General features: G+C 43.4%; 1 protein-coding gene across 4 annotated transcripts in view; it reads right to left on the bottom strand.

Moving 5' to 3' along the window:
- Positions 1–25,700, bottom strand: part of TNRC6A (trinucleotide repeat containing adaptor 6A) — a 99,161-nt gene extending 73,461 nt beyond the window's left edge. For all 4 annotated transcript variants that reach the window (XM_054714444.1, XM_054714440.1, XM_054714442.1 and 1 more), the window contains exons 1-2: positions 25,376–25,700; positions 25,025–25,072 (exon numbers count right to left, since the gene is read on the bottom strand). In XM_054714444.1, coding sequence (XP_054570419.1) covers positions 25,025–25,072; positions 25,376–25,380 — 53 coding nt within the window. In that variant the 5' untranslated portion in view covers positions 25,381–25,700. The remainder of the gene's footprint in view (positions 1–25,024; positions 25,073–25,375) is intronic.
- Between the last annotated feature and the right edge of the window lie 800 nt (positions 25,701–26,500).

The following is a 26,500-nucleotide window of genomic DNA, read 5'->3' as shown; positions in this document are numbered from 1 at the left end:
ATACAAGTTAGACACACATAGATGATGTATTTCAACATTACAATAACTTCACGTTCTATAAGCATTCCAAACTATTCTATAAATACTTGTGAAACAATAATACATTCGTTAAATAAGCTTGTTTCGATTCTTAAAATCACAAATACTCAAACTTGTCAAAAGAACCTCTGGCTCAACATTTCAAAATGATAGACTAGGCAAATGTGCTTGCCTCTTCCTTTCCATTTACCTTACTGAAATGATAGGAGAAAAAAGGTAATAAATCTATTCAGAGCTGAGAAATAAACAAAAGCAAAAGTATCCCAACCCAAGAATAAACATGAAAGTCCTAAAGAAATGTATGTGCCATCCTCTGCTGGCACGCTAGAGAGGCTCCAAGGTCAGAGCTGGAAGAGCAGAAACTGGAATGGAGCAGAAGTGCCTACAGATTCAAAAGGCTGGGATTCACTCCTCCCAAGCACTTTCCATTCCCATGCCTACTTGGCTAAAGGTGTAGCTGCAACTGAATTAAGCCCAACACCAAAGAAACCCTTTCTATAGACTCCAAACCTTACATTTTGAACATACTAAATGAAGACTTTACTGAGTAAAGATCTGGCAAAGAAAAGGTGCTTACAAATTAAAAAAAGAAAATAAGAAACTAAACCTTCTTATGGAAACTACTGCCACTCCCCTCCCTCATACCCTAAGCAGTGATGGGCAACCTTTTGAGCTTGGTGTGTCAAACTTCGCCAAAAAACTGAGCATAACTCAGGTAGTGTGTCACTTTGAGGAAAAAACATTATTTCGCAAATGTTTCATCCTCGGCATGCAGCCACCTCAGCGGCTGCGTGTCATCAGAAATGGCTATGCATGTCAGTGCTGACACGCGTGTCATAGGTTCGCCATCACTGCCCTAAAGTGAAGCCTGCCTACCACACCTAGAGCTCAGCATCAACCCTCCGGTTTGAGGGAGGAGCCTACTGGGTAATAAAAGTTAACTAAAGTTAAGGGGAATACACTCCAGTAACCTACACTAATGCCATACAGTCTACACAGAGGTGGGGAATCTTTTTTCTGCCAAGGGCCATTTGGATATTTAATCATCATTCATGAACCATACAAAATTATCAATGTAAAAATTAGCCTGCTATATTTGGTCAAACATTTAATTAACTCACCCCTACTGCCTTGGCAGGGCCTTATGGTATACTTCCTGTGGGCTGGACGTTCCCACCCCTGGTCTGGAACCTAAACCTTCACTCATAGTATCAACAGACAACTAAAAATCATCAGATACTTGAAAAAAATCAACACACAAAGAGAAAGTACCTAAACTCTGCCTTGAGGAAGCTTTCCAGAAGGGACATTATGAATAGAAGGCAGACAAGGGGAGATCCAAGGGGTGAGACTAGAAAATAAAACGAGAGAAATTGGCAAGTACATAAGAAACTGGGAGGGGTGCTGTGGATGACCTGAAGTGAGATTACACGAAACTCAAGATGGCTCTGCTGATGGAGCAGACAGTGGAGATGCAGGTAGACAGTGAACAACTAAATGAGTGACACCACGTATGACTGATGATCATTTAGTACCGTGAAGAATTACTGCTAAAATCAGAAGTTGGAGGGAGAGGATGACTACTTGTTATATTTCGTTGTCCTTTGTCCAGAGCAGAACTGTCATGTGGCTAACAGAGTAGCAAAATATATTGATGCCAACTGTAACCATGACTTACTCACTCCCAAATTCTGTGAGGGAGGTAATGAGAGTGCGCTCACTCTCACTGCTATCCTGGAAAGTCAAGGATCAAGCCAGCCATAGCATATGAGAGGAAGAGTAAAGTTAGAAAACAAAGTAATTAAATTCTATCACTGTCCTGTTACCCATCCAAAGTTCATTACTAGCTCTAAATACTTAACTGCCTTCAGTCACAGTTTCTGTATTAAAACTGGGAGTAAATGGCTGTACATATTTACTTCATAACATTTTTATAAAGATTAAATGAGAAATGGTTACTTAACATAGTGCCTCTAGGAAGCATTCAAATGCCCAGTCATGAACTCTTCTCACCAATTCTCAGTGGCACCAAAAAAAACTGCATTTATTCTACTTTTCTCAAGATTACTCTGAGCATTTATTATGTAGTAAAGGTCAGGAATCTTCCGCATCTGTTCTTTGTGTTATGGGAGTCATAGGCACATCCTTCTCTAATCTTGTGTCACTAATTTTACTCCATAGGATGCTACTTTACTATCTATCTGGAATATTTTCTCCCTTCTCAAACTTCATTCTCAAAGCTTTTTGATGAGGCTAAGCAAGTATTTTCCTGGCCAAAAATGGTCTCTTTAGTATTTAAAAGAAGAACCATATTTCCTCTCAAGGAAATACTATAATATCAGCTGCTACTATACTAGTGAGCATAGAGATAAAAATTCTGTTCTTCAAGGCCAACTAACCACTTTCCCTACATTTCCTTCAGAAAGCCAACTGGAAATATATATATAAATACTAGAGGCCTGGTGCATGAAATTCGTGCACTCGGGGGAGGGGGGCCCGTCAGCCTGGCGTGTGCCTTCTTGCAGTCTAGGAGACCCGGACAACCTTAGCGCTGGCATGGAGGCGGGAGAGGCTACCGCCACCACCGCTGCACTCGTCAGCCGTGAGCCCGGCTCACTGCTTCTGGCTGAGCAGCGCTCCCCCTGTGGGAGCGCACTGACCACCAGGGGGCAGCTCCTGTGTTGAGCATCAGCCCTCTGGTGGTCAGTGCACATCATAGCGACCAGTTGTTCCGCCGTTTGGTCAATTTGCGTATTAGTCTTTTATTATATACAATTCCACCTATGCCCAAACACTTCAGCTTTCAGGATTTAAATGCTAGTAGAGATTCATTTAAGACATATGGCTCTTCCATTTTAAGGTATCTATTAAAAGAGTAAGGTTGATGGACCTGATAGGTCTAAGTGATCCATCATATTTGCTTCACAAAGATAAGATTCCAGCCAGCATTCATTCATCCCCTGAATATTAGAAGCAGGATACCTCAAATATGCAAATTCTGGACCTAGTAATGAGAATAAAACTCTCAGTGATTGAAGTGTTAGTGACTATGCTGGGTATTTTATGTATATTTTCTCATTTGTTACTTTAAAAAATGATAAGTAAATATATTTCCCTTTTGTACACGAAAAAAAAAATTGAACCTCAAAAAGGTTAAGTGACTTGTCCAAAGTCACATATCCAGTACAGGGAGGAGCCAGGATTCAAATCTGGTTCTCAAATTCATGGTTTATCCTGGGCCCCATGCTGCTAAAAAGCCAGCCTTGGAGCGCAGCTTGGACCCTCCCGTGCAGAGCCAAGCCCTGTGGAGGCAGCCACAAACTGTGGGTCACTTGAAGCTTCACACAGGTTCCCAAGAGCAAAAAAAGGACAGCTTCTGACAGTGGCTAGCACCAAAGCACCTCCCAGGAAGCCCATAACTAGCATGCAAAACAGCCTCAGTAAACATAAGAGCAGGATCCAAAGGGAGATTGCAGCAGACACTAAACTCTGCTGAACTCCACTTTGCTTTTTTTCTTTTTCATTACTTTCTTTATTTTTTCTTTTTTATTGCCTTGTTATTATTCTTTCTTTTTTCATCTCTTATTTTTATCTTTCCTCTTCTTACTCTACTTGTCTTCCTTCTCTTTTTTCCTTTTAATTTTTCATTCTTCTTTCTCTTTTTTCCTTTTCATAATTTTTCCTCCTCTTCTCTTTACTCGATTCCTTTTCCTATTCATTATTCTTATTTTTCACTCCATTCATATTCTTTTTTTCTTCCCCCTTTTTCCTTCAATTTTCTTTTCTACTCTTTTTTTAATTTGTGTCCTCTTTTCTCTTTCCTAACTCTCTTTTCTTTTGTGGTTGTTTTTGCTGTTGTTGTTGGAGTCTCTTGTATGCTTTTGTTTTGTCTCTTGTTTTGTTCTGTCAATATCTGTACATTAGCTCACACAACATGGTCAGGGTTGAACCTCACAGTCAAGACAGTCTGAGGGAGATCCCACCCATGAACAGGACAACACAATCAAGACCCAGTTACAACAGGAGAGCCCAAATAACCCACACATGGAACATTATTAGAGCATCCAGCTTAGGAGATCTAAGACAGTGCACCTCTGGGTCCCACAGGACACTTATTATATAAGGTTACCCCACAAAGACTGGGAATCATAGCATTTCTATCTAATACAAAGAAACAAACACAAAGAGACAGCTAAAATGGGGAGACAAAGAAACATCCCCCAGATGAAAGGACAGGACTCTCCAGAAAAAGCTAATTGAAATGGAGGCAAGCAGCTTATCAGTCATAGAGGTCAGAGTAATGATTATAAGGATGCTCAAGGAACTTAGTGAGAACTACAAGGAACTTAGCAGGAACTTTATCAGCATGAAAAGAGACAAAGAAACCATGAGTAAGAAACAGTCAGAAATGAATACCATATCTGACATCAAGAATATAACTCTCAGTGATTAAAGTGTTATAGATGGAATTAAAGTAGGCTGGATGAAGTAGAGGATCAAATCACCAATTTGGAAGACAAGGTAGGAAAAAAAACCCACACCCAATTAGAGCAGCAAATGGAATTTAAAAGCAGGAGGATAGTTTAAGGAAACTTTGGGACACCATGAAACATAACAATATCTGCATGATAGGCGTACCAGAAGGAGAAGAAAGTTAGCAAGGAGAACCTATTGGAAGAAATAATGATAACTTCCTTAAGCTGGTGAAGGAAGTCACAAGTAAAGTAAGCACAAAGAGTTGCAATCAAGAATGAACCCAAAGAGACCTACTCCAAGACACATCGTAATTAAAATGACAAACATTAAAGACAAAGAGATCATCTTAAAGGCAGCAAGAGGGAGAAAGTTACCTATAAGGGAGTACCCATTAGAACGCCAGCTGATTTCTCAACAGAAACACTTCAGGCCAGAAGGGTTTAGCATGAAGTATTCAAAGTAATGAAAAGCAAGGACCTGAACCCAAGACTACTCTATCCAACAAGGATATAATTTAAAATTGAAGGTGAAATAAAGAGCTTCCTGGACAAAAAGAGGCTAAAGGAGTACATTACCACTAAACCAGCATTGCAAGAACTGATAAAGATGATGCTTTAAGAAGATGAAGAAAAACAACAGAGAGAAATATAAGTATAAAGGAAAAAATGGCAATAAGTACCTATCAATAATAACCTTAAATGTAAATGGACTAAATGCTCCAATCAAAAGACATAGTGTAGCTGAATGGATAAGAAAACATGACCCATATATTTGCTGTCTAAAACAGACATGTCTCATAACAAAAGACCCACACAGACTAAAAGTGAAGAGATGAAAAAAATATTCCATGTAAATGAAAACGAAAAATGAAAAGCTGGGGTAGCAATACTCAAATCTGACAAAATAGACTTCAAAACAAAGGCCATAAAAGAGACAAAGAAGGTCACTACATAATACTAAAGGGATCAATCCAAAAAGAGGACATAACCCTGATAAACATATATGCACCCAATATAGGAGCACCTAAATATATTAAAAAAATTTTAGTGGACTTTAAGGGAGAGACCAGCAGAAACACAGTCATAGTAGGGGCCTTTAACACCCCGTTATCATCACTGGATAGATCTCCCAGACAAAAAAATCAACAAGGAAACAGGGACTTTAAATGACACAGTGAGTAAGATGGATTTAATTGATATTTAAAAAACATTTTACCCCAAAGCAGCAATTATACATTCTTCTCAAGTGCACATGGAAGATTCCCAAAGATAGACCACATGTTAGGGCAAAAACTAAGTCTCTATAAATTCAAGAAGATTGAAACCATATCAGCATTTTCTCAGATCACAATGGCATGAAACTAGAATCAACCACAATAAAAAAACTGAAAAACACACATGGAAGCTAAATAGCTTATTGTTATTAAACAACAAATGGGTTACCAGGGAGATCAAGGAAGAAATAAAAAATTACTTAGAAATAAATGAATAAAAACAAACAACAACCCAAAATCAATGGGACACAAAGTTCTGCGAAAGAAGGTCTTAGAGTTACAGGCCACCTCAAAAAACAAGAAAAATCTCAAACAGTCTAACCCTACACCTAAAAGAACTAGAAAGAAAACAAGAAAAGCAGAAGGAAGGAAATAAGGATCAGAGACAAATTAAATGACAGAGTCTAAAAAAAATACAAAAAATTAATTAAACCAAGAGTTGGTTCTTTGAAAAGATAAAATCAGAAATGAAAGATGCAAATAACTGACATCACAGAAATGCAAAGGATTGTAAGAAAATACTATAAACAACTATATTCCAATGAATTGGACAACCTGGGCGAAATGGACAAATTCCTAGACACATAAAATCTCCCAAAACACAATCAGGAGGAATCAGAAAACCTGAATAGGCTTATAACAACTAATGAAACTGAAGCAATAATAAAAAATTCACAGCTAATAAAAGTTCTGCACTAGATGGATTCACAGGCAAGTTTTACCAAACATTCAAAGACAAATTAAAACCTGTCCTCCTCAAATTATTTCAAAACATTCAAGAGGAGGGAAGACTTCCAAATGCTTTTTGCGAGGCCAGCATTATCCTAATTCCAGATGCAGATAAAGACACCACAAAGAAAGAAAATTACAGGCCAATATCCCTGATGAACATAGATGCTAAAATTCTCAGCAAAATATTAGCAAGTCCAATACAGCAATACATTAAAAAGAGCATACACCATGACCAAGTGAGATTCATTCCAGGGACGCAAGGTTGGTACAATATTTGCAAATCAACAAGTGTGATGCATCACATAAACAAAATGAAAGATAAAAATTACATGATCATATTAATAGATGCAGAAATAGCAATTTGATAAAATCCAGCACCGGCTTGTAACAAAAAATCTCAGCAAGGTGGGCATAGAGAGATCATACCTCAATATAATCAAGGTCATATATGAAAAACTTACAGCCAATATCATACTCAATGGGCACAAAATAAATGCATTTCACTTAAGATCATATGACAGGGATGTCCACTTTCACCACTCTTATTCAACATAGTACTGGAAGTCCTAGTCACAGCAATCAGACAAAAAGAAATAAAAGGCATCCAAATTGGAAAGGAGGAAGTAAAACTGTTATTATTCACATATGACATGATATTGTACATAGAAAACCCTCAAGACTCCACCAAAAAACTAACAACTTTAATAAATGAATTCAGCAAAGTAGCAGGATACAAAATTAATATCTAGAAATGGGTGGCATTTTTATACACCAACTAGAGGCCCTTTGCACAAAGAATCATGCAATAGACCTTCCTTCACCTGGCTACTGGCACCAGTTTTCCTTCCGCCTTCTTTCAGGGTGGGGGCTTGGACCCCAGCGGCGGCGGCGGCGTGGGGCGGGAGCTGCCGGGCCCCACGCCGCCATCCGCCACCGACCAGGTTCCTCAGTGATAGGAGGGACATGGGCGCCGCTGCCGCTCCGACCCGCGAACGCTGAGTGGCAGGACTGGGAGCCGCCGACGCTCCCACCACGCCTCCCGCCGGCTCCATCGGTCCCCCCTCGGCCCCATCGGTCCCCCCTCAGCGGCAGCCCATCTGGCTGTTGAGAGGCCACCCCGAGTCCCGCCCCCCAGCCTCCTGCCGGCCCAATCGTGGGCGTAGCGGAGTGATGGTTATTTGCATATTACCCTTTTATTAGGTAGGATAACAAACTCGCAGAAAAAGAAACTAAGAAAACACTGCCATTTAATATCGCATAAAAATTTAATAATAATTAGTTACCTAGGAATAAACTTAACCAAGGAGGTAAAAGACCTATACTTGGAAAAATATAAGACATTGAAAAAGAAACAAACAAGTCGAAGACTATATACCATGTTAATAGATTGGTAAAATTAGCATCATTAAAATATCCATACTACCCAAAGCAATCTACAGATTCAACACAATTCCTATTAAAATAACAATGGCATGCTTCACTGATATAGAACAAATATCCCAAAAATTTATATGGAACAAAAAAAGACCCCAAATAGTCTCAGCAATCTTGAGAAAGAAAAAAGTTGGAGGGATCACAATCTGGATATCAAAATATACTAACAAGGCCACTGTAATAAAAACAGCCTAGTAGTGGCACAAGAACAGGCATATAGATCAATGGAATACAACAGAAAGCCCAGAAATCAACCCACACCTTTATGGTCAATTAATATTTGACAAAGGAGGCAAGATCATGCAATGGAGTAAAAACAGTCTATGCAATAAATGGCGCTAGGAAAATTGGACAGGTACATGCAAAAAAAAAAAAAAAAGAAAGAAAGAAAGAAAGAAAGAAAGAAAGAAAGAAAGAAAGAAAAGAAACCAGAACACCAACTTACACCATACACAAGAATAAACTCAAAATGTATAAAAGACTTAAATGTAAGTCACAAAACCATAGAAACCCTAGAAGAAAACATAGGCAGTAAAATCCCAGACATCTCTCGGGAGCAATACTTTTGCCAATATGTATCCAAGGGCAAGGGACTAAGGAGAAAATAAACAAAGGGAACTACAAAATAAAAAGCTTCTGCACAGCAAAAGAAACCAACAAACTAAAAAGGAAACCCACTGTATGGGAGAACATATTCCTCAGTGATTCATCTGATAAATAATCTCTAAAATATAAAAGAAACGAATACAACTCAACACAAGAAAGTCAAATGATCCAATTAAAAAAATGGGCAAAGGATCTGAATAGACACTTCTCCAAAGAGGACACACAACAGGCCAATAGACATATGAAAACATGCTCAAGGTCACTAATCATCAGAGAGATGCAAATTAAAACTACAATGAGATATCACCTCACACCTGTCAGAATGGCTACTATCAACAAATCAACAAGTGCTAGTGAGGATGTGGAGAAAAGGGAACCCTCGTGCACTGCTGGTGGAAAAGCAGACTGGTGCAGCCACTGTGGAAAATGGTATGGAGTTAAAAATGGAACTGTCTTTTGACCCAGTGATCCCACTCTTGGGTATATATCCTAAGAATCCTCAAACACCAATCAGAAAGAACATATGCACCTCTATGTTCATAGCAGCATTATTTATAATATCCATGATCTGGAAACAGCCCAAGTGTCCATCAGTAGATGACTGGATAAAAAAGCTGTGGTAGCTCTGGCCAGTATTGCCCAGTGGCTGGAGCATAAGTCTGCACATTGAAGGGTCGAGAGTTTGATTCCTGGTCAAGGGCACATACTTGGGTTGTGGGTTCACTCTCCACCCCTGGTCAGAGTGCATGCAGGAGGCTACCAGTTTCCCTTCCTCCCTCGATCCCTCCAGCCCTCGCAATGGAAAAATATCCTCAAGTGAAGATCAACAACAACAACAAAAGCTATGGTACATTTACACAATGGAATACTACATGGTTGTAAAAGAGAAGCAGCAGCTCTTCTTACCTTTTGCGACAGCATGGAGGGACCTTGAGAGTATTGTGCTAAGCTAAATAAGCCAGTCAGAGAAAGACAAATCCCGTATGATCCCATTAATATGTGGAATCTAATGAACAAAATAAACTGACGAACAAGATAGAACCAGCATGGATACATGGAACAGACTGACAAATGTCAGAGGGGAGGTGGTTGGGGACTGGATAAAGGAAGGTGAATAGTTTAGCTAAAGTATTTGCATACCCCATGGACAAAGATGACAGTGTGGTGAGGGTGGGGGGATAGTTTGGCAAAGCGGGGGGGGGGGGGAATTAGGGGCATCTGTAATAGTATAAACAATAAAAAATTAAATATAAAAAAATGCCATGGTCTCTCCTTTCCCCTCCCAAGCAAAGTATTCACTCTTTTCAGGAGCCACAGAGAATAAGTCCATTTCCTTTAGATGCATTAAGTGATCTTCTCCAGACTGCACCTCCACAATCCTTTTCTTATTTCCTTCCACCTTTACAAGAACACACAACGAACGTACAAAGTATTCAAGTTCCAAGAGGCATGGTGGGGTGTGATCAGGGGCAAGAACAGCAAAAGAATCAAAGACAAAGACTGAACAGCCACTGGCTTTGACAAGAGGAGAAGGCACTGGTAGTCTTTAACACAGCAATTCCAGTACTTTTATTTTTGTGAATGTTTGTGGGGGAGTGGTGTGGGAGAAACAATTAGACCACAACTAGTGAATAGCTAAGCTGTGAGGTCCCACATTTGAGGAATTCAAATAGTTCATTTTTTAAACGAGAGAAATAGAAGGTATCTAGAAAGCTATCAGAAATGAGCAAAAATGTCCTTCTTAAAAAAGACAACTCATCAGGAAAAATGCAAGGTGCATGACAGAGTCCACAGCACGCTACCATTTGTGTAAAAAGAAAGGATATGTACTCATAGTGATTGTGGCAGAGGGAGCAGAAGCAAAGAGATGGATTGGGAACCAGAGGAAGGGAGATCTCACTGTATAAATCATAGCAGTCATATGGTTTTTGACTTTTGATTGCTGATATAATTAACTAAAGACCTGGTGCACGACTTCGTGCACCAGTGGGATTCCTCAGCCTGGCCTGCGGGATCGGGCCGAAACCGGCTCTCCAACATCCCCGGAGGGGTCCCGGATTGTGAGAGGGTGCAGGCCAGGCTGAGGGACCCCACCAGTGCAAGAGCGGGGCTGGGGAAGGACGCAGGAGGTTGGCCAGCCGGGGAGGGACCACAAGAGGGCTCCAGTGTGGGTCCGGCCCATCTTGCTCAGTCGGGATCAGCCAGACCCCAGGAGCAAGCTAACCTACCGGTCGGAGCATCTGCCCCCTGGTGGTCAGTGCACCTCATAGCGACTGATCAACCAGTCGACTGTCTGCCCCTGGTGGTCAGTGCACATCATAGAGAGTGGTTGAGTGTCCTTAGCATATCATTAGCATATTATGCTTTGATTGGTTGAACAGATGACTGGACACTTAGCATATTAGGCTTTTATTATATAAGATTGTTTCAATAGATTTTCTACTATTGAACCGAACTTGTGTTTGCTAGTATAAACCTAATTCAATTTTTAAGTTAACTTGCTAGGTTTTCTTTCTAATCTAGGCAAATTAAAGCTATAATGATATACCACTTTTATTTACAAATTTTAATTGGCAAAATGTACAAGAATAGCCTGGCCAGTGTTACTCAGTTTTGGCTCAATGCAGGGGGCAACTGATGGATTGATGTTTTCTGTGTCTCTATCCTTCTCCCTTTCCCTCTCTAAAAATCAATTTAAAAAAATCTAATGAGAGAATGAAAAAGCAGATGTGGTTGTTAATAGTTGAGGAATAGAGGTGAAGGATATTCAGGAATTCTTTGCTCTATTCTTACAAAATTTCTCTAGGACTAAACAGAGAATATGCTAATTAGCCAGGTATCACGACCACTCAGGAGGAGCTGCATACGCAGATGGGCGGGAGGGGACTGCGTGCCGCAGAGACTGGGGCTGGGGGCGGGCCAGAATGGAGACACAACACACGGAGAGGCTGGGGCTGGGGCTGGGCCGGAGCGGAGTCACAACACACAGGAGCGCCTGCCCCCACCCCAGCGGACACAATGCAGCGGCCGGTGCTACGTGGGTCAGGCGCGGGTTCCGGCCCCCCCGCGGGGCGCCTCCTCGCATGATTTCAATCACACGCTGGGCCTCTAGTTTTAAAATAAAAAGCTCAGGTTGGGGACAATTGGTGAGATTAGAAATTACCCCCATAATAACAGAAGTATTCTATAGTTTACAAAAGATATATTAGATATTATCCATTTTGAACCCACAACTCTGAAACACAGTACTGATGTTATTCCCATTTGACATTTAAAGAAACTAAGAATCAGAAAGGCTAAGTGAGTTGTATGGTACAAGGCAGTGTTAAGGCTGACCCAAAATCCGGATTTCTAAATTACCCTCCTCGATTCTATTCCTCTTTTGAGGTTTATCTTAATTACTAGTTACTCTCCAACTCATACAAACCTCACCCTTGACCTCTAATTAAACAATGCTCATTTTCTAATTATTTCAGATGTTAATCTCACTCTTCCAAATAAGACTAATTGCAGCTCTGGGAACAAAAACCAGTTCTACTTGCATTGTGCTCCCCAGCACTGGGCACTCCAATAAATGTCAATTCCTGCTTCTTTGCTTTTACTAACTCGCTAGCCCCATCACCACCACTGACATACACTCTTCACTCTTACTTCCACCCACATTCTACTTCTTTAAGGACCAGTATAAGTCCAATGCACTATTGAAAAACAGGCATTTCCCTGTTCACAGCTCTGACTCCAATGACAAAGAGAAGTGGGCTTAACTCGCAACTCCACTGCCTGCTGTAAGTGAATTGTTTATTTTCTCTAAAGTCATCATCTCCTCATTTATGAGCGGTTTCAAACTGTATCTCCCTCAAAGGGTTGTTGTAAAGATTAAATTAGGTAATGCAGACCAAGTGCTTAACAGATGCAAATAATAAGCGTACACTAAATGTTAATAACTACAAGATACCAAATACAAAACAGTACACCAGGCTAAGGCTGCTACCAAAGAAGGGAGAACATAGAGTAGAAAATAGAGCTGCCACTTCTTAAAGCAGCTATCATCAAGAAGACAAGGTCAGAAGTGCTCAAGAGGCCATGGGAAAAGGGAACCCTTGTGCACGGTCGGTGGGAATGTGAATTGGCTCATCTACTATGGAAAACAATATGAACAGTCCTCAAACATTTTAAGAGACAACTACCAATGACCCAGCAAACCCACTACTGGATATATATCCAAAAGAAATGAAAACAGAATATCAAAAAGATACCTGCAGCCCTGGCCTGTATGGCTCAATAGTTAGAGCTCCACTCCCCCACACCCCACCCCTACTCCCCTGCACCAAAGGGTCTCGGGTTCCCAGTGAAGGGCACATAGTTTTGCAGGTTCCATCCCCAGCCAACCAGGGGCATGCAGGAGGCACCAATCAATGTGGCTCTCTCACAAGGATGTTTCTCTCTCTCTCCTTCTCCCTCCCTTCCTCTCTAAAAATCAGTGGGGAGAAAATATCCTCGGGTGAGAATTAACAAAAACAACAACAACAACAAAAAAGATATCTGCACTCCCATGTTTATTGCTGCATTATTCGATTGCCAACATATGGAAATAACCTAAGTGTGTGTCAATGGATGAAGAAGATGTAATACACACACACACACACACACACACACACAATGTAATACTATTTTATCATGAGAACAAAGGAAATTCTGTCATATGTGGTAAAATGGATGGACCTTAAGAGCATTATGCTAAGTAAGCCAGACAGAGAAAGACAAATACTGTATGATATCACTTATATGTGAAATATATAAAAGATGAACTTATAGAAACAGGTGGTTACCAGGAGGTGAGGGAACTGACTTACAACTTACAACCAGAAGAGGAATAAGTTCTGGAGATCTAATGCACAGAATAGTGATTACAGACAGTACTAGAGTATATATTTCAAAGTTGCAAAAAGACTAGATCTTCAATGTTCTCGCCACACAAAAACTATGTGACATGCTAGAGGTGTTAGCTAATGACTTGGTGGCAATTATATTGGACTACTTAAATATATCACATCACCACGTTGTACACCTTAAACTTATAATAAGTTAGACGTCAAATATTTCTCAACTAAAAACAAAAACAAAAACATGCCACACAAGAGCAGTGCACTAACTGCAGGGGGTGGGAGGAGGAGAAAATGGAATTGATTTTACTTGTTTAAAAAGCTGAAAATTTTTAGAGAAAAAAAATGGAACTCAATATATAAAATTATTATAGCAGAATGTGGTAGACACCAAACCCAATAGCTCAAGACCCCAGATTCCAGATTCCAAACCAGATACCAAGTACCATAATAAGACAAAGATCACAACTACAAATCAATAACCTTGTGCATACGAACACAAAGATCCTTAATGAAATCTAATAAATCAAATCTAGCAACATATAGAGGACGCTATACCATGCCCAAGTGGGATTTACCCCAGAAATGCAAGGTTGGTATAACATGAAAATCACCCAATGTAATACTGGTACAACATATTAATAGAATGAAGGAAAACAGTACATGATGATCTCAACAGACAAGAGAGACAAAATCCAACACCCTTTCATGACAAGATAAAAACACTCCCACGTGCCCCTGGGTCTGGGAGAGGCCACGCGCCCCCGGGTCCAGGTGAGGCCATGTGTCCCTGGATCCGGGTGAGGCCTCGCGCACCTAGGTCCGGGTGAGGCCACGCACCCCTGGGTCTGGGAGAGGCCACGCGCCCCCGGGTCCGGGTGAGGCCATGTGTCCCTGGATCCGGGTGAGGCCACGCGCCCCTGGGTCTGGGAGAGGCCACGCGCCCCTGGGTCCGGGTGAGGCCATGCGCCCCTGGACCCGGGTGAGGCTGGGTCCCTGGGCCCGGGTGAGGCCACGCGCCCCTGGGTCCAGGTGAGGCCTTGCGTCCCTGGACCCGGGTGAGGCCGGGTCCCTGGGCCCGGGTGAGGCCACGCGCCCCTGGGTCCGGGTGAGGCCATGCGCCACTGGACCCGGATGAGGCTGGGTCCCTGGGCCCGGGTGAGGCCATGTGCCCCTGGGTCCGGGTGAGGCCTTGCGCCCCTGGGTATGGGTGAAGCCGGATCCTGGGTCCGGGTGAGGCCGTGTGTCCCTGGATCCGGGTGAGGCTGGGTCCCGGGCCCGAGTGAGGCCACGCGCCCCCTGGGTCTGGGTGAGGCCACGTGCCCCTGAGTCCGGGTGAAGCCATGCCCCTGGGTCCGGCCGAGACCAAACCAGAGGGAGTCAGACCTCCGTTACCACCATTTGTCCACCATCCAGAGCTGAGGGGTCAGTGCTGACATGTACACATAAGGAACTGGTGGACATTGAAATTGGGTCTCAAAAGAACTGTTGGTCCAGAAAGAAACTCACTACAGACTGATTCATTTGCCTGTCAGCATAACTATTATTGCTCGTCTCACATTCAGTTCTTATAAGTATACTAGCTTTCCCGTTGCAGGAAAAATCCTGCAAAAGGATTTCCTGCTGCACTCTACCCCGCCTCCGTTCCTCCCTTGTCCTCCGCCTCACCTTCTCCTCCAGCCCCCTGCGTTTCCCTTCGCCCCCGGCCCCGCCTCCGCTCCGCCATTGTCGCCTGCCCCGCCTTCTCCTTCAGCCCGCCCACGTTTCCGTTCGCCCCCGGCCCCGCCTCCGCCCTGCCCTTGTCGCCCGCCCTGCCTTCTCCTCCAGCCCGCCTGCTTTTCCGTTCACCCCCAGCCCTGACTTCGCTCCTCCCTTCTCCTCCCCTCCCCCCGTTTCGACGCTATCTTGATATGCAAATTAGCCGCCATCTTTGTTGGGTAATTTGCATACTCGTCCTGATTGATTGGTGGGCGTGGCTTGGCTGGTGGGCGTGGTTTGGGTGTAGCGAAGGTACGGTCAATTTGCATATTTGTCTATTATTAGATTAGATATCTAGTGACACATGATCTCGCTCATCTAGGGGAAATGATGAACAACATAGACTGAGGAACAAGAACAGAACCAGAAACAAGGAGGCATCGATCGGACTATCGGGCCTCAGAGGGAGGATAGGGAGGGTGGGGGGAGGGGGGAGAGATCAACCAAAGGACTTGTGTGCATGCATATGAGCCTATCCAATGGTTAAGTTCAACAGGGGGTTGGGGCATCCGTGGGGAGGGGTGTGGGATGGGAATGGGGGGATGAAGACAAATATGTGACACCTTAATCAATAAAGAAATTAAAAAATAAATAAATAAAAACAAAAACACTCAAAGCAGGAATAGAAGAAAACTTTTCTTTTTATCCTCATCCGAGGATATGTTTATTGATTTTAGAGAAAAAGAGGGAGAGGGGCAAAGGAGAAGAGGGGGAAGAGGGGGAAAGGAGAGGGGAACTGGGGAGAGGGAAGAGAGGACGGAGTGGGGGAGAAAGAGAAATCTGTGAGAGAAACATCGGGATCGAACCCACAACCTTTTGGTGTACGGAAGGACGCTCCAACCAACTGATCTACCCGGCCAGGGCTAGAGGGAAACTTTAACAAAGGGCACGTACCCAAAGCTCACAGCTCACATCACATTTATTTTTAAGACCAAGTGCTTCTCCTCTCAATTAGAAATAAGACAAAGATGTCTGCTTTTGCCACTTGCATTCAACACTGTACTATATGTAGCTTCTAGTCAGAAAATTGGGCAAGGAAAACAAAAAAAAGGGCACCAAGATCAGAAAGGAAGTTAGAAAACTATCTCTATTCACAAATGACATCACCATCCTATATAATAAAAGGCTACTATGCAAATTAACCAAATGGCAGAACAACCGGTCGCTATGACGTGCACTGACCACCAGGGGGCAGAGGCTCAATGCAGGAGCTGCTCCCTGGTGGTCAGTGTGCTCCCACAGGGGGAGTGCAGCTCAGCCAGAAGCCCTGAGCCAGGCTCACGGCTGGTGAGCGCAGCAGCGGTGGCGGCAGTACTAACGATGTCCGACTGCCCCAGGGGGAGTGGGCCGAAGCTGTCAGTCAGACATCCCCTGCAGGCTCCCGGACTGCAAGAGGGTGCAGGCTGGGCTGAGGGGACTTGGCCTCTAGTATATATAAAAAGTTCTAAGGAACACACACACTCTATTGGAAACAATAAAGGAGTTCAGCACAGATACAGAATACAGGATCAACACACACAAATCAACTGTCTGATGTGCTACAATGTGGATGAGCCTTGAGGATATTATGCTAAGTGAAATAAGCCAGTCCCAAAAGGACAAACATTGTGATTCCACTTATATGCGGTATGTGGAACAAATTTATAGAGACAGAAAGTAGAATAATGGTTGCCAAGGGTTGAGGGGAGGGGAGAATTTTGCAAGATGAAAGACTGTGGAGATGTATGACGGTGATAGTTGCACAACATTGTGAATGTGCTTGATACCACTGAAATGTGCACTCAAAAAATGGTTAAGATGGTAAACTAGATGTACCAACTTTTGTGCTTCAAGGGACATCAAGAAAAAGTGAAAAGGCAACCCACATAATGGGAGAAAATATTTACAAAACACTTTTCTAAAAAAGGATTTGTATTTAGAATAGATAAATTCTTACAATTCAGTAAAAATATAACCAAACTTAAAAATGGGCACATTTGAATAGCCATTTCTCCAAACCAGATACACAGTGGCTAATAAGCACATAAAAAGATGATCATCATTAGTCATTAGAGAAATGCAAATCAAAAATCACAATGAGATGCCACTTCAAATCCACTAAAATGACTACAATAAAAAGGAACAATAACAAGTGTTGGTGAGAAAGTGGAGAATGGAATAGTCATACATGGCTGGTGGGAATGTACAATGGTGCATCTGCTTTGGAAAGAGTCTGACAATTCCTCAAAAAGTTAAACACAGCCCTAACTGGTTTGGCTCCGGACTCAAGGGTCCCGAGTTCGATTCGGGTCAAGGGCACATGCCTGGGTTGCAGGCTTGATCCCCAGTAGGGGGCATGTGGGAGGCAGCCAATTAATGATTCTCTCTCATCATTAATGTTTCCATCTCTCTCTCTCCCTATCCCTTCCTCTCTGAAATCAATAAAGATATATTTTAAAGAATAATAAGTTAAACACAGAATTACCACATGCTGAAAACATATGTCCACACAAACACACACAAATGCTCTTAGCACCATTATTTATAACTAGAAGCCTGATGCACGAAGATTCGTGCAAGAATGGGCCTTCCTTCCCCTGGCTGCCGGCACCGCCTTTGATCTGGGCCCGGAGCTGCCTTTCCGCCTTCCCACGCTGCCCAGAGGCCCAGAGCGGCTGGTGCGGTGTGGAATGCCTGACGACGCAAGCGTCCCACCCTGCCCCCGGCCACTCGGTGCCTGCGTATGCAAATTAACCTGTCATCTTTGTTGAGTTAATTTGCATACTCACTCCTGATTGGCTGGTGTGCATCACGAAGGTACGGTCAATTTGCATCTTTCTCTTTTATTAGTGTAGATAGGCCAAAAATGCAATCAACCCTAATGTCCATCAACTGATGAATGAATGGATAAATAAAATGTATTACAGCTATTCAATGAAATATCTTTTGCCCATAAAGAGATGAAGTACTGACAACACACTACAATATGGATGAACTCTGAAAGCATGGTAAGTGAAACAAGCAAGATATAAAAAGCCACATATTGTATGATTCCATTTACATGAAATGCCCAGTAGGTAAATCCATAGACACAGAGTATAAATTTGTGGTTGCCAGGGGTTGGGGGTAGGGGTGAATGGGCAGTGAATGCTAATGGGCACAGGGTTTTTTTTGTTCCAGGGTCGGAGGAGGGATGATTAAAATGTTCTGAAATTAGGGAGATGTGATAATTCTGAATATACTAAAAACCACTGAAGTGTATAATTTAAAAGGGTTAATTTTTATCTCAATGAAGCTGTTATTAAAAAAGAGAGAAACTGAAGGGAACATTCAGAGAAAAAGGAGTTGAGGATAGAACAAGAGGTACAGGGCATAAAGCTAAACAGATAGCTGAGCACAGACTAGAGTTTGGACTTAAATTCGAGTCACTAGGAGAGCAAGCAAAGCTTTCTAAGAAATAGTAGCAGGCTTAGAACTGTCGCTTGAGGATGACTAACCTGCAGCAGAGTGGAGAATGCACTTTATGTCCCTTTCTATCTGACATGTTAAGAGTCTCGCTTATATGCCTTACATTACACCTAGGGAATCACAAGCAGAATATTAGTAAACCAACTTCTCTAACACCCTGTGTATGGCCAATTATCAAAGAGTGAATAACACTTAAAAATACATTTAAAATCAGTGCATATTTAAGCACCACCAGCACTATTTTTTAGGGGGAATTTCAAAAGAATAAAAGAAGGGCCCAAAGTCAACAAAACACAGATGTCAAAATTATAAATGTATTCAGTATCACTGCAGCAAGCTGCTTAATAAATGTTAGCTAACTTAAAACCACTAGTAAGAACAGCAAATAAGTGACTTGATTTAACCTTGTTTATGATACAAATCCAATCAATCACTGTTTGCAGAAAATATCTCAAAGGTTCAAAGTACAAATTCCGAAACCAGGTTTCAATCTGTTTTGAGCATTCCATTAGAGCTGGGAAGTCAGCTGAGTCATCGTCATATAACATACTATAGTACTGCTGAAAATTCAAAATGCTTTTCTCTAGTTACAAGAGTAGAAATGCTAGGATTCTGCTTCATAGCCAACTCACAGAGTATGTAAATCACTTAAAAATAAGACTACCTTAATAAGAAACCTAAACTATATTAGTTTTATGTTTGCTTGTTTTGAAAATAAAAACTATGCCTTAGTGGCGTGGTCCGAAAACTGCGGCTAGCGAGCCACATGCGGCTCTTTGGCCCCTTGAGTGTGGCTCTTCCACAAAATACCACGGCCTGGGCGAGTCTATTTTGAAGAATTGGCGTTAGAAGAAGTTTAAGTTTAAAAAATTTGGCCCTCTATAGAAATTTCAATCGTTGTACTGTTGATATTTGGCTCTGTTGATGAATGAGTTTGCCGACCACTGCCTTAGTGGAATGTTACTTTCTCTTTTGAATCTTAAAATCTCCATGACCCTTTGCCATCTGGTCTCTCTGGAATTCAGGACGAGAACCCCTGTTCTGGTGGCACAATGCCACCCTAACTTCAATAGGGCATTCTTTTCAAGAATGCATATCACAAGTCCAGGCCCTATGTTCCGTTCTCTTACCAGGGTTGTAAGTTTGTCACCGGTGAAAGCTGAAAACAGGCAACTCTGATGTCCAAAAGGGAGCTCCCTTCAGAATAACCCTTCAACAAGGCCTCAATCATTACAACTGATCAAAGACCTGTAATTATTGTAATTTCAGCAATTTAAATTAGATGACAGTTTACTAGTAAAGGAATTGTCTGGCACATTGTAAAATAAAAGAAACTGAGTTAGTATAAGGTAAACATAGAGCATACTGGGTAAACTGTGTTAATTTACTTTAAAATGGTGTGTATGGGAGGGTGGCAGGCGAGACACTGAGAACACACACATCACGTATGTGACAGCCCTGCACAAAAGGTCTCGCTGAATCTACTCACACAGAAACCACCAGGTAAACCCCAACCGAAGCCGCAAACATGACTAGTCTGGATATTCCAAAATGTCAGTCACGAAAGGGGAAGAAAAGGACAAGGAACTGCTCCTGATGCAAGGAATTACAGACAAGGCAACTACATGCAGCCCCGGATTAAGGCATTGAGGCTTAAATTCATATTTAACATACTTAAAAACACGTTGTTGGAACAACAGAGAACATCTGAATGTGGACCCAATAGACAGTAACAAAGTTAACTTCCTTGTGCGTGGTGATAATTTTTTGTTTTTACCTAGAATGCCCTTGTTTCTGGGACATGAAAGTTGTTTAGTGATGACATGGCACAAAAAACTAATTTGGCAAATAGTTATACTTGGTAAACCTAGAGAGAGGTACAGTACAGGTGTTCATCGTACCATTCTTGATTCTTTGCTTAGGGTTAAATTTTTTTAAATTGCAAATGGGAGGACATTTTTTCGATTTTGAGTGAGAAGTGTATCATAAGTCAGTCTGAGCAGAATGCATACAGCACATACCTAACGTTAGTCTTTGCAATCATGGGCGAGACTTCTGAGGTTGTCATAAAACACAACTGTAAAAGACTTTAACTCATACTTGCAGACTGACGTCAGATGCCAAAATTCACAAGAGATTACAGAACAGCACTCGGATTTTTTCATGACATTTATATTTAAATTTCCAAAAGGTTGTTACACATTTTAAAGATAAGCTTCGTTTATGATTCATTTATTCTATCAAATGACTTACCATATAGCTGCTGGAGTAAGCTAGAAAGAAACCTATCAATATAAATCTGCTGGCCTACAAACTGTTTCACAAGAAAGCAACAGAAAAGCTGAACCAAATCAAATGACTGTTTTTCCAGACAGAGGTTGATGAATTGCAGGAGCAGGGTCCACGCTCCCTAAGGGACACTGAATGCCCTGGTTTATGCCTGTTGTTCCTCATCTTTTCTCATTCAGCATTTGTCCCAGGCAGGCAAAAGCACCTCAGATACAAATGTCTGTTTAGATGCTACATCATGCAGTACTACAGTGTTGTTAACAACTTCTCTTACATGATGGTATTTAATGTTGGTTTAGAAAAACAAACAGCGTAACATGAAGCATGTCACTGGTGCTTTAGACAATATGCCCTACGTTATGATAAATTCCTTGCTAGAACGGGCCCAAAATATAGAGAAAAATTGTTCTAAAATGTTTAGAAAGCAGAAACCAAAGCTATCTTTTTCTCTACTGTGTAATGTAGAACAGAACACTGCACAGCTGTAGGGACAGTGGGAGTCAAAAGGCCTGTCACTTGTTAAGGGAATATAACCTTGACTAAGTTATTGGCTCTGTCTCAACCACAGCTTTCTCTTGTGTAAAATGAAGGGATCAGAATGCTGACTGGTCTCTACTTAATGTCATGGTCCAGCTCTAAATACGCAGTAATTCCATGGTTTTGGCCACCAAAATATTTTTTAATTAAATCAGTTGACTTAGACTTTTTTACAACTAGAAAATATAACTTATCTTCCTGCCCCTAACTGCTATTTCTGTTCTGACCTCTACTCTGTTCGGAGGCTGGGTGAATCTCCCATTCACCCAGGATGAAGGGCCACTTAGACTCCTCTCACAACTCGTCCCTGGTTCCACTTCCTCAGGGACGTTTTCTATCTCGCCTTTTCTATCACCACTTCAGTTCAGGTCTGCATCACCTTTTGCCTAGATCACTAGTTATCATTCTATCATCTTACTACTTTGAAACATATAATAGCTCCTCAATCTGATATTCAAGAATCTCTTCATCTGCCCCACCTTTTTATGCCAATTGAACTACTCACTGCCATTTCAAAATTCCCTGTACTTTCTGGATCGTGTGCCTTTACCCCTGCTGTTCTTACACAGCCCTTTTCTCTGCTTTTCAAAATCGATTCCATTATTTAAAGCTCAGTTCCAATGGTGATCAGTTCCCTTTTCAGTGTCCATGATACTAACATAAAGAGACAATTTTACTGGCCAACAGTGGAGAAAGACAGCTTACCTAGGGTGGCAAACGAAAATTATCTCTTGTGCCAATTTTACTGACCTGCTTCCCTGGCACAGGGTCCTGAGAACTTGTAACTTAGCAGAGGAAAAGGAGAATTTCTGGCAATATGAATTTGACATTTCAGATACTAGAAGCCAGGGGTCCACACAATGGGATTTACACTCCCATGGTATTAAAAGATGTTTAAATTAATTTAACATTTAAAGATTTAACATCAACATGGTTATCTTCAGAAAAAAATACAAAGCTCCAGAACAGTGGTTTCCAACTGGGACAATTTGCACCCCCGACCCCCCCCCCCCCCCGCTCCGCCCCCAAGGGGGATTCTGGCAGTATATGAAGACATTTCTGACAGTCACAATTGCATGGAGAGTGTTACTGGCAGATACTGAACAGTCTACAATGCATAGGGCAGACATTACAATAATAAATGATCTGATCCAAAACATCAACAGTGCCCAGGTTGAGAAACTTCGATCTAGAAGAATTGCATGTATTTGTGGTTTCTGCCTCCCCAGATATTCAAATATTTCAAGATGAAAAAGCATGTTTCTAATCAGAGAATATAGTCTGAAGCCAGATAGCTCCTCCAATTTCCAGTAGCATGATCTCCTGAAAGTTACTTAACCTTCTTGTGCCTCTAAGTCTTCATCTATAAAACAGGGATAATGAGAGCACCTACCTCACAGAATGTTCCAAGAATCAGATGAGTCCATTTAAAGCCCTTGGGAAAGTATACCAGGCAGATATAAGCATTCAATAAACTTAGCTACTTTCATTCCTCTCCTCCCTAGGGTCTTGGCTTGCATTTGGAACATAGAAGATGCTCAAGAATGTTTACTAAGTGAACAATGCCCGTTCTTCCTGGGGAGGGCACCAATAGGTAAAGATACATAAATGCTCTCTATTTGGGAAAAAGGAAGCAAGAGCTAAAGGTGAAAGGAACCATTTGCCCTCCTCCTCACATCTCTCCCTCCACAGAACACTTTCCCCCCTAGGAAATGTGCCCCTCTCATGGTCCTCAGGACACACTATCCTGTAACCTCCTTCCGATTTTCCTTTTTGTCTCTTCTGACCAACTGAAGATGCTCATTCATATGAGAAGGTGTCTTCTCTGGACCCCGACCATCATCTCCCCTGTATTAATTATTCATGGACTTACTGTAGTCTTCCTAGTCGACTGTACAAGCTTTCCATGGCCAGGGACAACACTGGACTCCTTTTTATATAACCCAAGGGCCTACAGACCTTAGCAACTGTCTGGCCCAAGCCTGTCGTTTTATACATTAGGCACAGAGAGGCTAAGTGAATTGCCAAGAGTCAAGGTCATGTTGTAAGTGGTAGAGTTAGGATTCAAACTCTGATACTTAACTGATACAGAGAATCCAAGTTCTATCTAACTGACTGTAATCACATATGAAAACTGTATCTGTGGTAGAGACCACTTTTTAATTAAGTCCCAGAAAACCTCTACAGGAATTATACTGATAGTTACCTGACAAAGCAAAAATGGAGGGAGAAATAGACCCAAACTCCAAGCTCCTTCCTGCTGCTGAAATTACACCTTAAAAACTCCACCTGTTTTGTATCTTTAACATTTCCCTAATAGCTTTTGACAACAAAACTTATTTAAATGTCCAACAAACAGTTAAGTCAGTGATGTCAGGCTTAATTTCCTTTAAATGGTTCCATCATTATTTTAAGTAACAGAAAATCTCTTCCTTGGTAGTCAATGATGCCTACCCTTCACCAACTGAACAGAATCTTTAAAGATCACTTTAACAGATTCATATCTCAAAAACTCAAAAGACCAGCAATTTGAAATGATTCTATATGGCAAAAAACAGTCAGGCAATTGGCGTTGTGTGTTAACCTCAACATAAACCTAAACATTACAATCCTCAAGCAAAAACCACACGAAGACCTGAGACAGGAGAAATTTTATTTTATTCTGTTCAAGTGAAACAAAGCTGTTCACTTATTAGGTTAATCTGGAAGTTTCTCTGAATGTCCCAAGTGATGCAAAAGAAAGCAGAGAATAGGAAAGGAAAAGACTGTAAGACAGAACACTGAAAAAGAGTTAAGCATGGTGCATTGATTGCTTTGACGCTTAAGCAATTACAGCTCAATAAAAGTAAACAATTCCATAAACTTGATGACATAAAGGCATCAGTAAAAAAACGAAAACACCCCCTCTGTGGTGATGATTTCAGTTACCAGTGCAAAAGCACTCAAGCCCAGTAAGAATGATAACCACGTATTGGGAACATATTTTAGATTATTTTACCAGCCTATAAAAGAGCGTAGACACGAATCGTAGTTTCGAAAGAAAACAAAACGCAGTTTCTGCTTAGTGAAGTTCAAGGGCAAAACCGTTCCCAGTGCAACAGAACCCTCCTGACTACAGTGTTGAGAAAAAAAAAAATGCGAACACTTAGTATCTTTTTATAAAGGCAACAATTTGAGTTACCAAGTAATAACGGGGAAGCCAAAACAGTTTGACAGCACGCCCTAAGGGCTGCCTCAATCATGAGTCACACAATGCCTGCAACCACTTACAACAGTAATTAATGCACAAGTCCCCTAATTAAATTCTAAAAGGGCGAGAATGCTTTAACTAAGTTTACAAGAATTGCTCCTCGCTGGTTCCCCAAATAAAGGCAAACACGCGTAATTACGCAGCTCCCCGCGAGCCCGCATCCAGGACGCGGCGGCCTCTCCCCCGAGTGTGCTCCCTGCGTGCGAAGAAAATGACACAGGGAACTTGCGGACCCAAAAAAGGCGCAAAGTGGGAGCTCACGACTGCAGGGGCGGGAGGCGGCCGGCGCGCCCGTCTTACCTGCTAAGATTCCTCTCTACGTCTTTGGTCGCTTTAGCTTCCAATTCTCTGGAAAGAAAGAAAGAGGAAAAGAGGGACGCGCCTGAAGCGGAGCCGCTGCCGCAGAGGCGGCGGCGCGGCCGGTGGGGGAGGGGCGGGCCTGGCGGCTGCGGGGCTGCAGCCCTCGGCGCCCAGGGGCGGCCGGCGACCCCCGCCGGCCCGCGGCCCCGCTCCCGCCCGCGCCCGCAGCGGAGCAGCCCGCGCCCCCACCCAGGCCCGCAGCTCGGGCGCTCGGCCCCCCGCCACCTACGGTCGCGGGCCCTGCGGCAGCGCCCGCGGCTCGCCCGCCGGAGGAGGCCGAGCGCCGCTCACCTCATGTGTAAAGTGCACGAGCGAGTGGGGCGGGCGAGCGAGGCCGCGAGCCTCAAGCCCTGCGCAGCGCCGCGGGGACAGGCCCGAGCAGCCGCGCCAGCGCCATTTTCTCCACCGACCCGCCGCTGCCGCCGCCGCAGCTACCACCGCCGCCGCAGGCCCCAGGCCGGAAGTGAATGCCCTGCTCCGCAACCCCTTCCGGGGCGCCCCGCCAGCCGCCTCAAGATGGACGACCTAGCAACTGGGCCCGCGCACCGGCCAAGCCCGTGGCAACCGCCAGGGCGCGGGCGCTGCCCCCCCGCCCGTCCCTCCTGCCGCCGCCCGGGCGCCCCGCACAGCGCGGGGCCGGGGTCCCGAGCCCGACGGCGTCGCCGCGCCGTTCCGATGTGACGGAGGCCTCTCCTCTGCTGCGACACCGGTTCCCTTTCCTGCGCCGGCCCCTCCCCCACAGAATCTCTCAATCTCTCTCTCTCTCTCTCTCTCTCTCTCTCTCTCTCTCTCTCTCTCACACACACACACACACACACACACACACGCACACACACACACGCACACACACACGCGCACACACGCACACACAAATCTCCTAAACCGCAAATTCTGCCCCTGCCGCCGCCTGACGAGCTCGCGCGGCGGGGATTGAGTGTGACCTTGAGCCGGTGGTTTAACCTCTGCTCCCGCGTCCCCCTCGGGCCGGGAGCGCACACCCCGGCGCCGGCGTGGCAGGTGGAAGGAGGTTTCCCCCCTAAGCTGGCGGAGCCGTGGCCTCGGCCTGGCCCTTGCCGGAGTTCCTGTGCAGGAAATACTCCTCAGTATCTACAGATGGCCATTCAGACATGAAGTCCTGGCACTGGGGGTGGCGGCGAAGCGCTGAAAACGGCCACAGCGCCCAGCGTGGCGGGGGGCGGTCCGGCCCTCACGGGCCCGCGGGCGGACATCACGGCACACAGACGATAGAAATTCCGCAGCACTGACCAAAAATAGGTGTCACTTTAATTCATCCGCACGGGGTGGCGATTGTGCTTGCTGGCTGCTGTCATGTTTAATTGGACAGTCGGAGGGGAAGGAGGCCAGCGCCCTGGCCCAGCGGGAAGTAGAGCGGGGTTTAAAGGGCCCCGCGGGGCA

The sequence above is a fragment of the Eptesicus fuscus genome, chromosome 4, assembly GCF_027574615.1.
Source record: "Eptesicus fuscus isolate TK198812 chromosome 4, DD_ASM_mEF_20220401, whole genome shotgun sequence".
In the NCBI taxonomy this organism is placed as follows: domain Eukaryota; kingdom Metazoa; phylum Chordata; class Mammalia; order Chiroptera; family Vespertilionidae; genus Eptesicus; species Eptesicus fuscus.
The sequence above is the reverse complement of the archived record's forward strand: the minus strand, read 5'-3'. Positions and strand labels throughout refer to the sequence as shown.